At 43.4% G+C, this 18,141-nt stretch overlaps 1 protein-coding gene and 1 long non-coding RNA gene across 4 annotated transcripts in view; both read left to right on the top strand.

Moving 5' to 3' along the window:
* Positions 1–6,818, top strand: part of LOC123136411 (disease resistance protein RPM1) — a 59,099-nt gene extending 52,281 nt beyond the window's left edge. The window contains exons 2-3 of one of the 2 annotated variants that reach the window (XM_044555766.1): positions 1,637–4,452; positions 6,415–6,818. In XM_044555766.1, the coding sequence (XP_044411701.1) occupies positions 1,702–4,452 (2,751 nt within the window). In that variant the 5' untranslated portion in view covers positions 1,637–1,701 and the 3' untranslated portion in view covers positions 6,415–6,818. The remainder of the gene's footprint in view (positions 1–1,636; positions 4,453–6,414) is intronic. The other variant, XM_044555767.1, reaches the window with a different exon arrangement.
* A 7,197-nt stretch (positions 6,819–14,015) lies between these two features.
* On the top strand, positions 14,016–17,100 carry LOC123133884 (uncharacterized). Of its 2 annotated transcripts, XR_006465423.1 has the most exons (5): positions 14,016–14,293; positions 14,381–14,608; positions 14,702–14,893; positions 15,759–16,007; positions 16,670–17,100. It is a non-coding gene; the product is annotated as an uncharacterized lncRNA (long non-coding RNA). The 2 variants fall into 2 exon arrangements; XR_006465422.1 differs by having other exon boundaries at positions 14,016–14,608.
* The last annotated feature ends 1,041 nt before the right edge of the window (positions 17,101–18,141 follow it).

Genomic DNA, 18,141 nt, shown 5'->3' with positions numbered 1-18,141 from the left:
ACGAGGTAGGGGTCGCGCCCTCCACCCTCGCGGCCACCTCGTTGAGTCTCCGACTTCATCTCCAAGTCTCCTGGTTTGCTTCTGGTCCATGAAAGATCATCGCAAAAGTTTCATTCCGTTTGGACTCCATTTGGTACTCCTTTTCTGCGAAACTCTAAAACAGGCAAAAAAACATAAACTGGCACTAGGCTCTCGGTTAATAGGTTAGTCCCAAAAATAATATAAAATTGCATATTAATGCATATAAAACATCCAAAACAGATAATATAATAGCATGAACGTTGGAGACGTATCAATGCGGTGGCGGTAGGGAGAGGGTGGCGCTGGCCTAACCCTAGATGGGTTTTGGGGGAGAGAGAGAGAGAGAGAGAGAGAGAGAGAGAGAGAGAGAGAGAGAGAGAGAGAAAGAGAATCTGCCTTACTAGCTAAGGGCATCTCCAAAGCAGACCCTCAAACCGCCCACAGCCATCTGGACTAGACGGTTTGGACGCCCTTAGCCATCCGACGCGGGCCTGTATCGGTCCGCCGACCGGACCAGACGCGTTTTTTCCCGCAAACTCGAAACAAATTGGCGGGGAGGGGGGGGGGCTTTGCGGGAGTCCAGAGAACATCCATGTAAGACTCCGACACCCACCCTCGCCCCACCCAAAATCCCACCAAAACCCTTCCAAGACCCTGCGCCTCCATCCTCCCATCTTTCTCTGCATCGTCTTCTCTCTTGCCTTCGCCGCCGCTCCACCACCCTGACCACCCCGGCACACCCTTGCCGGATCACAACGACTCCGTCACCTCCATCGTTACACGAGGGCTCCACCCCACTTGTCCTCCGCCATCGTTCCATGCCTCTCCTCCATCCGCCACACAGGTACCCTTTGCCCTTGGTGCTCACCATGCCCGGCATGTGTTCGTTTAAATGCCCATGCTATAATTTTTTGTGCCTTCTTCTATGAAGTAATGGACTCGGATATAGAGTACATATACGAGCACTTTGTTGTGTCGTCCGAGGGCTCGTCCGACGAGGAGGACTACACGGATGAGACGGTGATCATCCAAACGGTCCTTGCAGACGCCGAGCATGCGGAAGAGCATGTTCTCAATTTCAATTAGAACTATTGCTGCATTTGAACATTTTTTTACCTAAACTAGAACTAGATATGTGGCTGTTTTGACCGTGCGGACGTATGCGGACTTTAAATAAAATTGGGGGCCGGATGTATGCATCTAACTTTGGATGGCCGGCTCCCACATCAATGCCCCGCGGATTGGTCGCCCTGGTGCGCACACGGATGCGTTTTCCGGTTTGCGAGTCAACGTTGGAGATTATGCTTTGAATGAGAAAAGAAATATTATTCAACACACCAACATACATTTTGAATGAGAAAAGAAATGTTTTAGCGGGTTATTTGAGTGATGAGCCTCGGCCCTCGGCCATAGTTTCAGGGACTACGATCAATTTTTTTTCTTATTAAAGTTTGGGCAAACAGTTATTGTATATTGCATAGTATCGTTCTATGAGTAATTGATGTAAATAAATTTGATGACTAGGCTGCTAGTTTTAGATGCGCCATGACATTAATGGTTTCTCATCTTACACCCATCGTAACTATTATTTTCATAAATTGTAATGTTTCAACAGCAGCAAGGCTGGATCGATCCTGAACACAGCAATCTATTGTATTGCTCACAATTTGCGGAGCAAGAATGGCGGAAGCCGTGGTTTTTTATGTTCTTGAGAAAATTGGGGATGCTTTGGCGGAAGAAGGACTAAACTTGTTGAGGTCACAGTTAGGGAGAGAAACGTCAGTTTTACCTGAAATCAAGGACAGCATGACACATCTTAAAAGTCAATTTAATATCACGAAAGCTTTCCTCGCTGAGCAACAAAATTATTCGTCACAAGGTGCAGCGTATGATGCTTGGCTTGATGAAGTAAAGAATGTTGCACACAAAACTGAAGATGTCATTGATGAGTTTACCTATCTGACTGGGCAAACATCCAGAAAAGGCAGCAAGTTAATGGGCCTCTTCCGTCGTTCCACAAACCTTGACGAATGGCATGAAATTGCCAGGCAACTTAAACAGATTGAGGTCACTCTCCAGAAGCTGATGAGCACAAGGGAACTTTATGGCATTTCAGTAGGTGAACACAAGGGAGACAACAGTCTAGGACAGGAGAGTTACCAGGAACTTTGGTCGGACTCCACATATTTTGATACCGAAGAGGATATTTTTGGGAATAAAGAAGAGAAGGCAAAACTTAATCATTTGTTGATGCATGGTCCAGAAACTCGAAATATAATCGCCATCTGTGGTATGGGTGGGATAGGGAAAACAACTCTGGCTCGTGGCATATACAAAAATAAAGAAATTGAAAATGCCTTTAATTGCCGTGCATGGATTACAATGTCCCAGAAGTATAAGGTTGAAGATTTGTTGAGAGGAATACTCAGACAGGTCAGGGAGAAGAATGTGAACATCCATGATCAGATTGACACAATGGACAGAGTAAATTTGGTACAAACACTAAGAAGTTACCTGCAGGACAAAAAATACTTGGTTATGTTGGATGACATGTGGAGTCGAGATGCTTGGGCACTATTGAACCATGCACTTCCTGAAAACAATATAGGAAGCAGAATTGTCATCACAACTAGAATTGAAGGTGTTGCATCGATAGTAAACAATGATTGTCGTATTGAGCCAAAACGCCTGCCATGGAAAGATGCATGGGATCTCTTCTGCCACAAAGCATTTCAGAGGATCGATGGGAAAAGATGTCCAGAATTCCTGAATCACTTGGTTGAGAAAATTATTCAAAAATGTGACGGATTACCCCTTGCTATTGTTGTTATTGGAAGCCTCCTGAACTACACTAACGCAGATGAGAAGGAGTGGAATATGTTCTATAGTCAGCTTAGTTGGCATATCGATAAGAACCCAGAGCTGAACCATCTGAAAAATATTCTCAGTCTCAGCTTTAATTCCTTACCAGGAAATCTAAAAAACTGCTTCATGTATTGTTGTTTGTTCCCTGAAGATTATCTTATTAGAAGGAAACGGATTATTCGGCTATGGATAGCTGAAGGGTTTGTTGAGGAAAGGGGTGCCGGTACTACTTTGGAGGAAGTGGCTGAGGAATACCTTCAAGAGCTTGTTCATCGTTCACTTCTTCAAGTTGTAGAGAGGAACCAGAGTGGTAGAGCAAAAGGATTCCAGATGCATGATATTGTAAGAGAGATAACTATAGCAAGGTGCAGAAGTGAGAGATTCTCTCTTGTTGCAGAAGATCCCCGACAGACAAAACTTGGGATTGAAGCTCGTCGAGTTTCTGTACTGAAGGGTGCGGAAGCTGTGGAATCTGCTGCAGGTGCAAGACAGCTCCGGTCTTTTCTTTTGTTTGATGAGAAAGTGAACGATGCATGGTTTCAGAAAGCTTTTGCAAATTTCAGATTGCTCACGGTGTTGTCATTGGAAGGGGCAAACATTGAGAAGCTCCCCGATATCGTAACTGATCTCTTCAATTTGAACTATCTTGATCTAAAGGGCTCTAAAGTTAAAGAGATACCCAAGTCAATCGGTAAGCTAAGAAAGCTGCAGTTATTGAATATTGAAGGTACGAATGTAATGGAATTGCCAGGTGAAATAAGGATGCTGACCAAGCTCCGCTTGCTAAGAGCTGGTTGTGCCGTTGCTGGTGAAGGGTTTATCGTCTTTCGAGCAGTCAGATTACTCTCCCAAATTTATCATCTAAATGATTTACAGGTACTGGGAGACATAGTAGCAAGTGAAGGTTTAGTTGATAATCTCGGAAAGTTGACACAACTGCGTAGTTTTGGGATATTTGTTGAGAAAATAAAATATCTGAAGAACATATGCACTTCCATCAGAAGAATGCCAAACCTTGTTAGGTTCGGTATTGTCTCATGCATCGAGGAGCTTGTACTTGACCTCGACAACTTTGGTCATGTTCCAAGTCTGGAATGGCTGCGCTTACGCGGGAAGTTGCATGGAGGGGTTGCACTACCTATGCTCTTCAGTTTCACTAAATTGACATTCTTGAGTTTGGAGTGGTCCAGGCTGCAGGTGGATCCTCTTCCTTCCATCTCACACATGTCAAACCTAGGCCAACTTTCACTTCAGAGGGCCTATGACGGGCAACTGCTGACCTTCCGAGCAGGATGGTTCCCCAAGCTCAAGGAATTGCACCTGATTCACATGGAGCATCTCAACTTTATTGAAATGGAGGCTGGCACCATGCAAAACCTGGATTATGTACAGCTTATTGATTTGAGAAGCATGATCACTGTTTCACACGGGTTCCAACATTTGACTTCTGTACAAAAGTTGGTCCTTGCGGACATGCCAGAAGAATTCATTGAAAGTGCAAGAGGAGAGGACTGGGTCTACATTCAGCACATTCCTAGCGTAGTGAATATCAAGATTGAAAAATAGGTATCCAGAAGCTTTTCTCTTTACTTTGTTTGCATTGTGCCTGTTCAGAAAATTGAATAGAAATCATCAATTGCAGCTTCAGTTTAAGTTGAAACAAAAAACGAGTTACCATTCTCTGGTCTAGTGCGAGATGCTAGTTAAAATATTGGTTACTTGTTAAGACAACCAATGTGAGTTCGAGGCTCACTTGATTTACTTGTATCACTCTCCTTTGGACAGAGGAGTGGCTTTGCGCCCAGCTCACCCGTCTTTGAAAAGCCTGGCAACCTCCGTGTGGTGCTCATGGCTGTTACTCCTATTGAAAAACGCCACATACAGTTGCTAGAGCCTATTAATTGTTTTGGTTTTGTGAATGTTGGTTATGTATTTTCCTACAGCTTACTCCATTGTTGCAATTACGATATAGTATGTATATATACATGTACAGTTGCATACCATGCATTCTTGAGTATTTAACCAAAAACTACCACAATTCATGGAAACGTGTCCAGAAACTACCACTTTACATATTTGTGCCAAAAACTACCACTTTTTTTCTAATCTTTGACTAAAAACTACCACATCGCGAAAATGCCCGATTCACCTCTTTTAAACGTCTTTCTAATAGGATGGGCCCACAAGTCAGGTTGACCCTCTTCTTCCTCCTCTCTCTTTCTCTCTTTGGCATTTCTACAAACACCTCGTGTGCACCTGCAAGCCACCTCTACTGCCGACCACGGCCGGCGCTCACTCACGCACGACGGCACACACGCTCGCCGGCGGCAGCTACGCGCAGCTCTCCTGGAGCATGGCTCACGCATGGTCCATTTTCAGCGACGGCGGCGGCGGCTACGCGCAGCTCACCTGGAGCATGGCTCAAGCATGGTCCATTTTCATTTCCACAGCCTAGTCTCGTGGCTCTCGACTCCCGTGGACGACGCGGCGGCAAGGGGCCAGCACTAGCGCCTGCGGCGGAGGAGGCGAGGGACTGGGCGAGGCTCCTGCTGGACGTGCTCTGCGCCATCCTCCACAAGCTCGACCACATCAAGATCCTGACCGGCGTGGGGCAGGTGCGCCGCTCCTGGTGCCGCGCCGCGAGCGACGTGCCCGCGCTCTGGCGCCGCATCGACATGCGCGGCCACGCGGACATCCACGAGCTCTACCTCCGCGGCTAGCTGGTGCTCTCGCCCACGCACGGCCGGCGCGGCTGCTGCTTGTGCCCGTCGCGGCCGGCACCGCTGCTTCCCGTGCGCACCTCGACCTCCACCACTTGGAGCTCCAAGCTGACCAGTAGCATGCCCGCATATGGGGCCGCCGCAGCTCACGCCCGTGCGCGGCCGACGCGGCTGCTGCTCGCACCCGTCGCGGCCGGCACCGCTGCTGCCCATGCGCACGTCAGCCTCCACTGCTCCGAGCTGACCCGACGGCCTCGGCCCGCACGCCGGCGCGCTCGTGCTTCACCGGCTCGAACATCAGTTAACGGCGGCGGCGGCGGGGGAGTGGATATGCCGGCTCAACACTTACATGCGGGCCAGGCCTGTCATAAGTGCATTTAAAATGGACGAATGGGTCGATTTACAGACATGGTAGTTTTTAGTCAAAGATTAAAGAAAAAGTGATAGTTTTTGGCACAAACTTGTAAAGTGGTAGCTTCTCGACACGTTTCCATGAATTGTGGTAGTTTTTTGTTAAATACTCTGCATTCTTCGGTCTTGATAACCTACGTTAGTTGAACGTATGTATTTATGTGCATTTCTTTCCCTTCTTTATTACCCCATTACAAATGTCTTTAGTGTCATGTATTAGCAATTTTAGAAGATCATATTTTGCTTGGGAGCCTATTCCTTTTTTCGTGTGAACTTCAGTAAGCTTTTTGTTTAGTTATTTTTTGCATAAATAATTGTATCTTTGTTAGGTATAACATGCCTTGATGTGAACACTTTTTGCAAATGCATTCACATTCTTCTTCTTTATCAATTTCAGAAGCAGGATCGCCCGACGTACAAGCTATTATGGAATCACCTGAATGTTGTGGCTGGTGGACCCACGAAAGATCTGCCGACTTTTCACTTCATTTGCTCGAAGTATCTACCATATTTCACCAGGTGTTTCTGAAACATGTATCGGTCAGACACCGCTTTAGTTGAATAAAAACGAAGGACACTTAAGCTGCTATGCAGCCAACCAGTTAATTCTTCAACTTCTGTTAAACTGTAATAGGGTAGTAAGCACTGCATCAGGTTTTTTGTCCCATAGTTTATACTCGAGACGAAGTATGAACAGTGGGTTTTCCTGATGCAAATAACCCACTTCCAATTTTCCCACCCTCTGCTGAAGACTTTGTTACACATTTGTGCAAGTATATATATAATAAGTACTTTTCCAGAAATTTGGGGCTCTTATGTGAAACTAGTAAATGTGTACGTTGATATTAGGTAATATATTAATTATATGTAAATATTAGGTATGATATTATTTGTGTATTAATTATGTGATTAGCATTGTTATTAATATTTGGTATGATATTAACTGCACACTAAACGTGTTGAGCGCTCATCATTGGAGCAGCCTAAGTCATTGGATTGACCTGATTTGATGGCCAACATTTGTTGGATCTGCCTATTTGGATCTTTTTATATTGGTATAGATATAGATGCAAAATGGCACCCTAAAAATAAATAAAATAATAACTTTATTTCCTAATAGACTTCATGATTCATCCTGTTTTATAGCCAAACAAAATATGAATGAATTCATGATGTGGTCAAGCTTTTTTACTTTTGTTCTGGGCTCAAACACAACTCTTTACATTGCCCTATTAAGTCTTTGCTAAAAGACTTGAAGTTAAGTTTCTACACTCTATTGAATGTAACGTGTATCTGATATGTGAGTGTTGAATAAAGTTTGAAAGTTCCAAAAGAAAAATCTATCTTTCCCAAAAGTTTCGACTCCTGGGAAAGCAATGAGTGCAAATTATTAATTATTAATTATCATCACATTTCACAAATTATGCTACTACAGTATGCAGTAAGTGCTCACAACAGCTTGAAGAACTATGGTGGGCAAAGCCAGCCTGAACATGTTTTGAGCTTCTGAAGCAACGGAGCAGTGTACTTTTTGAAAAGGGGAATATATTGATATCAAGTAGATACCGATTACACCTAGCTCTGCACCAACAAGATGCCTAAAAACATTCAGGATGCACACAATCAAAAAAGAAAACAAAAAGAGGAAAAAGGAGGAAAAAGACCCTGCCACGGCGATCAATCACCCGCAGCAGTAGCCCTCTAACCACCACCAAAGATAGCACATGGACTAGAAAGAAGGTTCTCCAAAAGCAACGCCTCTAGGAAGGAAACAATGCACAAGCATTGTCGCTGCCGATCAAAGATTGTAGGTTTTCTGCCACTGCCATGCACAACCAATAAAGGCCAGACCTTGTGTTTTCACCCTAAAAATCACGACTCGGTAATCAAAGGAGCACCACTAACAAAGAGGTCCTCCAATGCTGCCCCCTCCACTTGCGGAGGCTACTACTACAAGTCATGTACCACCAGTCTCACAGGAACTTGTGCCCGGTCTGGATGGAAACATATCCCGCAAGCCTAGTTTGAGCAACTGCCTGTGAGCAAAGTCTTCATCGCATCCAAGACCCTGCCTTCATCACTTACAAGTCCTCCTATTATGCCAAGGCTTTCTCCACATGTGTTGATCCCTTGGAAATCTTGGTGCAAACATGTCCCAACATGTCAACAAAAACAGAGCTTCGGCATCCCCCGGTGGAGCTGGTTATGCTGAAGTTGCAGGTGCACACGAACGACCCCTATCCAATCAAGGTGTCCAAGAGCGCCATATATGCCGGTCCTTGTTTTCTTTGGAAGGAGAAGTCTGGAACTTGCCGATGCCCAGATCAAAGAGGACTGATCACAGGTAGAACAGTGACTTTGCGCGAAGACCACTAGGGCCACCGCCTCGCCGATTATTTTGCAACACATGAGATCCCAAGATCAACCATATCTCGATGCCCACCTCCGGAGGAAGGAGGTGGCCGTCGCCGCCATGTCCGGGGTCGCCAGCCCGGTGCCCATGTGATGCGGGCAAAGTCGCAGACCGCCGGTGCCATGCTGAAAGTGCATCTAATCCCTGGGTGGTTTTGGTAATTAATAACAACATATACATCATTGATCTTATATTCCTTGCAAATAGATTTCAGAAAAAGATCAATGATTGGCATGGCAAGGACTAATGTATGTGGACCCCTCAAAATGTCAAGGACAAGAATTGGTAACTCCAAGACTCTACATTGTTGGTTTAGTGATCCAAGATCACATTGAGTCCCTTAGGAAAGCCAATAATATTAAAAGGGGATGAGGTATTGATGATGAGGTTGTTGCTCGAGTGCTTAGTGATATTGTTCCAAAAACCCTCAATCATTTTCTCAAAAGCACATATGTCCAAACCCTAACTTCCTATCTCGATCCCACCGAAACTACCCCATCCAGACCCACCGAGATGATCAACCCCATTGCCACTGCCAAAACCTAGCAATTCAGTTTGACTGAAATGGATTTCGGTCCCACCGACATGGCATTGCCAAGTTTCTCTGATGACATTGTTTCACTTCGGAATCACCAAGTTGAAACAACCGGAAATTCCTAGATTGGGTTTTCCCCTAGCTATTGCACTTCGATCCCACCGAGTTGTTCCAATTCTGTCCCACTGGAAAGCCCAGCGTTCATATCTTTTACACTAATCAGTCTCATCGAGTTTTATATTCGATCTCATCGATTTGGGTCAAAAGTGTGTAATGGTTGGATTTTGGGTGGAGGCTATTTATACCCCCTCCACCCCACCTACTCTCCAAGAGAGCCAGAATCAAACACAACTTCCACCATTTGTTTTCTGAGAGAGAATCACACACTCATTTGCTGAGATCAAGAGATTCCATTCCTACCATTTGAACCTTGATTTCTAGCCTCTTCAAGTTGCTTTCCACTCCAATCCTTCTCCTACCCAAGCCAAATCTGTGTGAGAGAGACTAGTGTTGAGGAGACTATCATTTGAAGCACAAGAGCAAGGAGTTCACCACCAACACAACATCTATTACCTTTTGGAGAGTGGTGTCTCCTAGATTGGTTAGGTGTCACTTGGGAGCCTCCAAGATCATGTGAAGTTAAACCAAGGAGTTTGTAAGGGCAAGGAGATCGCCTACTTCGTAAAGATCTACCCGAGTGAGGCTATTCCTTCGTGGGCGTAAGCCATGATGGAATAGACAAGGTTGCTTCTTTGTGGAACCTTTGTGGGTGGAGCCCTCTATGGACTCGCGCAACCGTTACCCTCTGTGGTTTGAAATCTCCATCAACATGGACATACGATAGCACCACCTGTCGGAATCACGTCAAAAGTCATTATGTCTTCATTGCGTTTGAAATCTCCAACCCCTCCTTTACGTTCATATGCAAAGTCCTTATTTTTGGCTGCACAACTCTTAGACTTGCATGTGTAGGATGCATTTGACTTGGTAGATTTGCTAAAACTTGCCCACAACTAAAATTGGGAAAATGATAAGTTTTTATTTGGTCTAGCAGTCTAATCAAACCCCCTCTAGACATACTTTCGATCCTACAAGTGGTATCAGAGCTGGTATCCATCACATTGGTTTCACAATCTAGGAGAGTATGGCAACTAGTGAGAGAAACTATCACCGCAGAGGTCCATATTTTAATGGTACCAACTTTGCTAGTTGGAAGCATAAGATGAAAATGCATATTCAGTTCTTGTTCGTGTTGGCTTGCAAGGTGAATTCTTTGAGGATGGTAAAAAAACTGGATCATGAAGCAACCGCGGAAGAATTGAATATGTTGCAATACAACGCTCAAGCATGTGACATTCTCTTTAGCGGTTTGTGCCCTGAGGAGTTCAAAAAGATTGGCCGCCTCGAGAATGCAAAGGAAATTTGGGATCCTTTGGTTGATATGCATGAAGATACCGAGTCCGTCAAGGAATCCAAGTTGGATGTGCTTCAAAGTCAACTTGATAAGTTCAAGATGAAGGATGGTGAAGGAATCGCCGAAATGTATTCTAGGCTTGCTCTCATCACAAATGAGATTGTCAGCTTAGGAAGTGAAGAGATGAATGACAAATTCATCATCAAGAAGATCCTTAGAGCCTTGGATGAAAAATATGATACCATGTGCACTTTGATCCTACTACAAAAAAACACTTCTGAGATGATACATGTTTGTCACAGTAGGTCACATTTTTTGTCATGCATCTACATCCATGATGATTTTATGACAGAATCAAGATAGTCATACATGTGTTGTCGTAGAAGTGTTCCATGACAATACCAAAATTATCATCATGGAAGTGGCCACTTCCATAACGATACATGGCACGTCATGGAAGTGCTTTCGTCAAGGGTAACCGACACATGGCATCCACAGTAATGGGTCGCCGTTAAGCCATCGGGTTCCGGTTTGGATCCGATAACCCGTTAATAGCCCGGACCAATGGGGATTTTCCACGTGTAAAATTCTCAATGGCTAGAGGAACCACATGTCGGCTCAGCGTTGGGACATATGTCATCCACTCATTGGACGGGAGGCGCCTATGATACGTCAACACGTGGCACAGCCCAACAGTGGCCCATTCAGGTGAAAAGGCCGGCCCGTTTGACTTGGTCAAAAGTTAGCCGGTCGGTCCACGGAAAGTGTGCTAACGGCCTGTTCGCATATAGCCCATTTACAGCCCGCTAACTCACGACCCGTTATGGCCTATCCGAATTAGGCCCAGTAGCGTCATCTGGTGGGTCGTCCAATATTATTCTAGCCCCTTGTAACTTCTGGCTCATGTATGGCCTATGACGTCTTTAGGCCCATGTGAGGCCCTTTGTAACTCTTGGCCCATTAACGACCTGTGGTGACACTGGCCCATAATGAACAGTGTATCGATGTATACCCATTAACGACACATTATACCATTGGGCCCTTTCCAGCCCGTGTGATATTTTGGCCTTCTAAGGGCCCATTTATTATTGGGCTCATTTCCAACATTCGATTACTTCCAACGCTTGCTGTTGCACCAGAAAGTATGCATCTGAATTCTCCAAGGACTTCCTCGGTCCTTCGGCTTCTTGTCATAGCACCACTGATCGATGTCTTTCAGCTTGTAGTTGGGAATCAAGAAACCGAACTGATTCAGACACTGAGTTTGAAGAGCTTGTGCCAACGGTAGTGGCCAGTAACTCGAACACTGTACAAAGACAGGACTTTGGGGTTGTCTCACTGTCTTCAATATAGTTTCGTTAGCTGTTTTATCAGATTTGAGGGAGACCAACAAGGATGTCTCACTATCCTAAACCTTATCTACATTGCTTCCTTTACCATTTCTTAATAAGGCACTCTTCCCAAATGTTCTGTCAACATTCTAAAAGAAGAGACAAGCAGACACATAAATAGGTTTAGCATGTAGTATATGAAACTCACTTCGGTGAACCAATTTAGTAGTAAGGTGGATAGGATTAAACTACCAAGTCTTCTATTGCCAAGTAGTAAGTACATAATGAAAGCATCAAACAAACATATATCGACGTCCTATGGTCACTGCATTGTCTTGCCAAATCATAATAGAGACACGGTTCAAATCATATCAGTTCAAGACAAAGCAACATTGAAAGAATACAAGTGTGGGAAACTACACGGCACAACAAGATTTCAGATGGGTAAAATGGGTATACATGTACAGCAACACTATTGGCTCTATTGTGATGCTAGTAATGTGCATGATATGAGAAGTCAACTGTATACACAATTGAAATAGAAATCAACATAGCAATTTAGAGTAGCAAACCTGTTAAAGAAACATGTTTAAACATACCTATTGAGCCATTAGAGTTTTCATTGGATCCTTCAATTTATAAATAAGTTTGTATGAGTAAATACAGTGACACAAGAGCAAAGCAGTATGCACCATAGCAATGGAATCTTAAATGAGAACAATTTTCTTCTTCAGATTTAAGCACATGTTCTACACGAACAGAGTACATTAAGACGCAAGCATATAGTACTTGAAAATAAAAAACGAGATCATAGACCTTACCACATTCTTGGTTCGGGACCAGTACAGAACAAGGTGTTCCCAGTCATCATGTCGTAAATGTGTCTTAAGAGAAAGTAAGGGAATTTGATGAGTTTCTTTGCTAGTGAAGTATGTTATCTTCAGGTAACTCTGATACTGCCACCAAGCATTCTTGAAGATAGCAGAGGTATTAGCATAGGTTACCTCATCCTGAGTTCCAAATCGGTCCTTCTCTATAGAGAAAAATGGGAACATTTGCTATATTATAACCACCATGGAGGTAGAATGTATGGGACAAAGCAACGTATTTGCCATGAATTACATTACTTACACATAACTCCTGGACGAACACCTGCAACTGGCTTTTTTCCTTCATCTTTAGTATAATATTTCCATGATGGATGATACGCACATAGGATTTAACAACATCAAATACGACAGATGCTAAACTACGTATTGTTGGTTGTGGTTCATCCACAGGAATAGTTGTACTAACTGGTGGAGTTGGGGTTCGCCGTGGTAGTACAGGCGCTTTGGGCAGTAGAGCTGCAATACTAACTGCTCTTGTTTGGGAGCTCTGTGCTGGAGATGGTGCTGTATCAACTGGATCAGGTTTACTATCTGCTATGGTTGGGGTTAGATTTGGTGAAGCTGGTTCTCTGTCTTTCGGAGTAGGGGTACAATTTGCGAGATTCTGGGTTATGTGTGGTAGGGCTGGTTCTCGTGCATGTACAACCGGGGTGCTATATCCACCAAGATGTAGCATTGTTTTATTTGAAGACCGTGTTTTTTACTCCGCTAGATACCGCATCACCCCCACCAATTCAAATGGCCAGTAAACAAGAAAAGTAGTGTGGAAAAAGAGGACATGAAATAGTTCACATGTATATTGTTTAACTAAAAAGGATACCATGACATAATTTCACATATATGATGTCTATCTAAACTGGATAGCATAGTATGATATAATTCAGAGATATGATGACTAACTAAACAAGATGGCATGAGATAATTATATGATGTCTTTGGTAAACAGGTTCGCACGACATAATTTACATACATGTTAACTAAGTAATCAGGATCACATGATATAATTCACATGAGTGATTTATATACTAAGCAGAGGGCATTCGCATATATGATGTCTGAAGAACATGGTGTTGAATATTGTGTATATGATGTCTAAACTATGCAATGCAACACACCATATGCATGATATGAGCAGTATAACTGTGCCAAGTTAGAGCATACACCTTGGTGGAGGAATAGGATTGGTCATCTGTCTCTCAATCCATCTCTAAGGAGCTATCGGGACCCAGCAAGAGATCTGTTTTCGCTACACCATGCACCAGATTTCCCTACCGGTGTGTGTTGGGAAAAGTCAATTTCGCCAACAGACTTTTGGTTGGGAAAACTTCTAACAAACTGTTGGTCGGCAATACTTATGTATCGTGTCCAACTGTTGGTCGGCAATACTTGGATATTTCACGTTGGACTGTCGGTCGGAAAGCTTGTGTCTTCATCGGACTGTTGCTTGGGGATTAATGCCGACCGACTTGTTGGTTGCCAATTGGGCCGGCCCATCTTTGTGCGCGCGGGCCAAAAACTTAGCGCCAAGCTTCCCTCCTATTTTTTAATTCAGCCTTTGACTAAATCCAAATTCCCCATTCCCCAAACCCAAATCCACTCACGCACTCCCTTCGCCGCCGACCGCTAGCTATCTGGCAACCTGCACGCCACCGACCGCCCGACGTCTCCAGCATGCCGTCACCGTGGTAGCAAGGTTGCTGCCCTGTCTCCTTCATCCTCCTGCACTCACACTGCTTAGCCCCCAAACACTTCTAACCCTAGCTCGTGCGCTGGAGTTCAGGGAGAGGCCAAGGCGCGGTGGTGGACGCCGCCGTCCCTCTTAGATCCGGGGCTGAGAGAGAGAGAGAGAGAGGTGGGTCACCTGCGAGAGAGAGCACTCGCACCCTCGCTCGTCACCTGGGAGCCGCCACCACAGCTGCCACGCCATGGGCTTCCTCAGATCTGTGCCAGCCGGTTCGTTTGAAGAGGGATCTGGTCGTTGACTGTTGGTGCTTCCCCTCCCCCGACGGTGGGTGTTCTTCTCACTCTGCTCCCCCTCTCCACCCCTCCCTAATCGGTGTTTCCATTAGTTGATTTGTTTGCTTTTCCCTTCTCCGTTCAGATCAGCCATGACTTGGGCTGGGAGCTCAAGCTCAAGCAGAATGTCAAAAACAGGGGCTCTATCTGCTAATGGGGTAGCCGGCAATGCAGTCTAAGAGCTGGCTACTACTAATGTGATTTCTGGATTTGAGAGGATGAGAACTTGAGAAGAACAAGCTTGATACTACGATTGCAAAAAGAGTCTATACTACAGGTATTCCTTTCAGTATTGTTGCAGCAAACCTTAGTTAGCTAATTTTCTATGAACTGGTTGTGATTGATTTCTGAACTTTAGAGTTTACAGTAGTATTTTCTGTGAATTTGCTTCACTAGTTCTATAAAACGTCTAGAATAGTTCACTTCTGGAATGAAGAGTTAATATGTATTAATTGGTTTTGTAATTTACCTTTTCGCTTGTATAGATTTCCAGCTGTAGTATTTTTGTTATTTTTCTTCAGTAGTTTTCGAAAATGGACTAAATATGAAAAGTTGGTTCTAATTTATTATCCGTCTTTTTCTATAGATGTTACAGTTGCATTTTTCTTATTAGTTTTTGGCAATTTTGCAATGAGAATGGTTTAACAACTGTAGACTGTTCTGGTTTATAAGGCCATTGTATCTATGGGGAAATTTGTTACTTATTTCTGAATACATCTCTTACTGTTTATCTGTACATTGCAGAGAAACTCATATTGGTGTAGCTTAGATGCATTTTAAGATATGCCATGAACGTAGCTAAGGTCTTCTATTATTTCTAGCAGCATGTGATTGACTGAACAAAAGAAGGACTCCACTCACATATGAAATGCTTGCAAGTTTTTTTTAAAAAAAAGCAAAGGACCAGCAGTGTAGCTAAGGGCTTTAATTTGTTAGTACTCCATTTGTTGCTTCTAAAACACTTGTATGTACAGATAGTTTCTCTTGGTTATCATAAGTGAACATTCTTTAGATAAACTTGACCCAGTTTTTTTAGTGGGGAAGGAAAGCTTCATGATATTCCATTTAAAGCGCTGATATCTATTTGAAAATTAATTTATGTGCATACCTCCTCGACCTAACAATATTTTTCTACTGTATAGGAGAAATCTACTCAGTTTCTGAATCCTGAGCAGTAGCAAGTCAGGTGCTTAATGGTGATCCTACCATGCATATGGCATAAGCAAGTTAGTTCTAAAAAGGTCATTGTTAATTCGCCCACATCTGTCCCGCAATTGCCAAAACTTAGTGCAGTGAGATCAGAGGACGGTCATCAATTTAATCTAATTTGTGGCACTGAAGTATAGATGCTTTTCTCCGATGCTTTTATGGATATAATAGTCAGATGCAGTGTAAGTTCAGATACTTTTTGTTTCTGTTTGGTATTTTGCATGTCCTCATGTGCTTAGTAACGCATTTAGATATGATTTCAGATAGATTCTTCTCATTGAAATTTATTTCTAACATAGGGAAAGTATGTATAACCTCTTGATGTATGTGGGTTTTTGAGAATGCTTTTCCCAGGCCATGCTGCACTCATCATTGAAACTTCGAGCTGTGTATTAGATAGTAATCATTTTGCCTAATGTATTGCCACCTAGTGAAGCAAAGTGCGGTCTTTCCATCCCAGAGAACAAAAAGAAAAAGAACTAGTGTAGTCTTTTCTTCAAAAATGACTTTCATGTGTCCGTTGGTGGATGTGTTGCTCCCAATAATTGGGTGTCTGGACATGCTAAATTGTTGCCTTGTGGCCAGATGATGCATATGCTCCTTTTCCATTTAATATACTTCCTGGTCTGCGGCTTGAGGAGATTCATACAGGCTATATGGTGGGTCGGTGTGGCATTGATGCTTTATTATGTCTAACCCATCACAGATTCTAATTAGAACATGCCCTGTTTTTATAATACTAAAATCCCAGTTTGTTTTTCCCATTGGCGCTTTATACAATTATTATTTTTCCATTATCTCTATGAATCCATGAATTCACCGGTCACCCTTTTATCCTTTGTAGGAATGACATACAAGAGGACCAGGAAGTAAGCATGCATGAAGATGGCAGTTTGCGTCAGCTAGGCATTTTGTGTAATGAAGCAAAAACATTGTGTATTTTATCATTTTGTAAACCTATATGGTGTCTTGTCAATTGGGTATTTTGTGTAATGGATCAACCAATGAATCATTGGACATGCATCTATCATTTTGTAAACCAATCAGGTGTCTTGGTGATTGAAACATAAATGCTTCCTCCTTTTAGTTAGTTACTTTTACCTATAAGAATATCCTGTGTTGCAATGAGATATGCAACTTGATTGATATTGTTTGGAAAGGCACAAGCCAAATAACGGTTTGGTATTAATATATCTTGCTTGGCTAAACAAAATGCTATCAAACTGTTGGTCGGCAAAAGATAACAACGTCCTATTGTTGGTTGGGAAATGTTTATGGCAGGGCCGAGAGAAAGTCGGTTGGCAAATGTAGTACCGTCGGACTGTCTGTCGGGAAAAGTTCATGGTAGGGCCAACAGAAAGTCGGTCGACAAAGAAAGTACCATCGAACAGTCGGTCGGGATCATCGGACAGTCGGTCGGGAAAAGTTCATAGCAGGGCCAACAGAAAGTCGGTCAGCAATGCTTTGGATGGCTGTCAAACAGTGGGTCGGGAAAGATATGTCGGTCGGGAAAAGGTTTTCCCGTCTTTCCCCAACAGACAGGGTCGGTCGGCAATAGTCTTTCCCGACCGATTGTCTGTCGGTGGACGTTGTTTTCCCTACCGACTTGTCTATTGGGGAAGTAGTGTTGTGGTGTAGTGTTTGACAGGTAGCACTGTCCGCTCTGAAGACCTTGGTTTCACTCTAGATTTTCCCCTTACCCACTCAAATTACTGATTCACAGGAAGAGTAGTTGAATTTACAAACATTGTCGACAAAGGGAACTTTAATGAGGAAAAGGATTGGCAAGATACAATCCAAATATATGATGCTTGGTTAAACAGGATGGCATTGCATATTTCACATATATTATGGCTGGCTAAAATATATGAGATTGCATAATTCACATATACGATATAGAAACTTAACAGGTGGCATTACAAGACATGTCTAAACTAAGCAGATTACATATATGATGTCGAAAGTAGGCACTGCAAGGCAACATATGCATGATATGACCAACATCATCATGCAAAGTTAGAGCAAACACCTCGGGGGATAAATAGGAGTGGTCAGCTCCGTCTGAATCCGCCTCAAAATAGATATCTTCCTCTGGATTACAATCTAGAGCACCCACCATTGAGCAATGTCTGCATGACATTGTATTGCCGCGGAAAACTCTTTTTCTCTACATGTTCAGGATGACTGTTTACAATATCTAACATGCATACAAAAAATATAGTGAGATTTTGTCAGGAGAGCACAAAAATCTAGAGTGATGGTAACAACCAGTGGATAGATCCAAAAATAATGATAGCAGACTGATGATAGTTTTAC

Source organism: Triticum aestivum, chromosome 6B (assembly GCF_018294505.1).
Source record: "Triticum aestivum cultivar Chinese Spring chromosome 6B, IWGSC CS RefSeq v2.1, whole genome shotgun sequence".
NCBI classification, from domain to species: Eukaryota; Viridiplantae; Streptophyta; class Magnoliopsida; order Poales; family Poaceae; genus Triticum; species Triticum aestivum.
The sequence above is the reverse complement of the archived record's forward strand: the minus strand, read 5'-3'. Positions and strand labels throughout refer to the sequence as shown.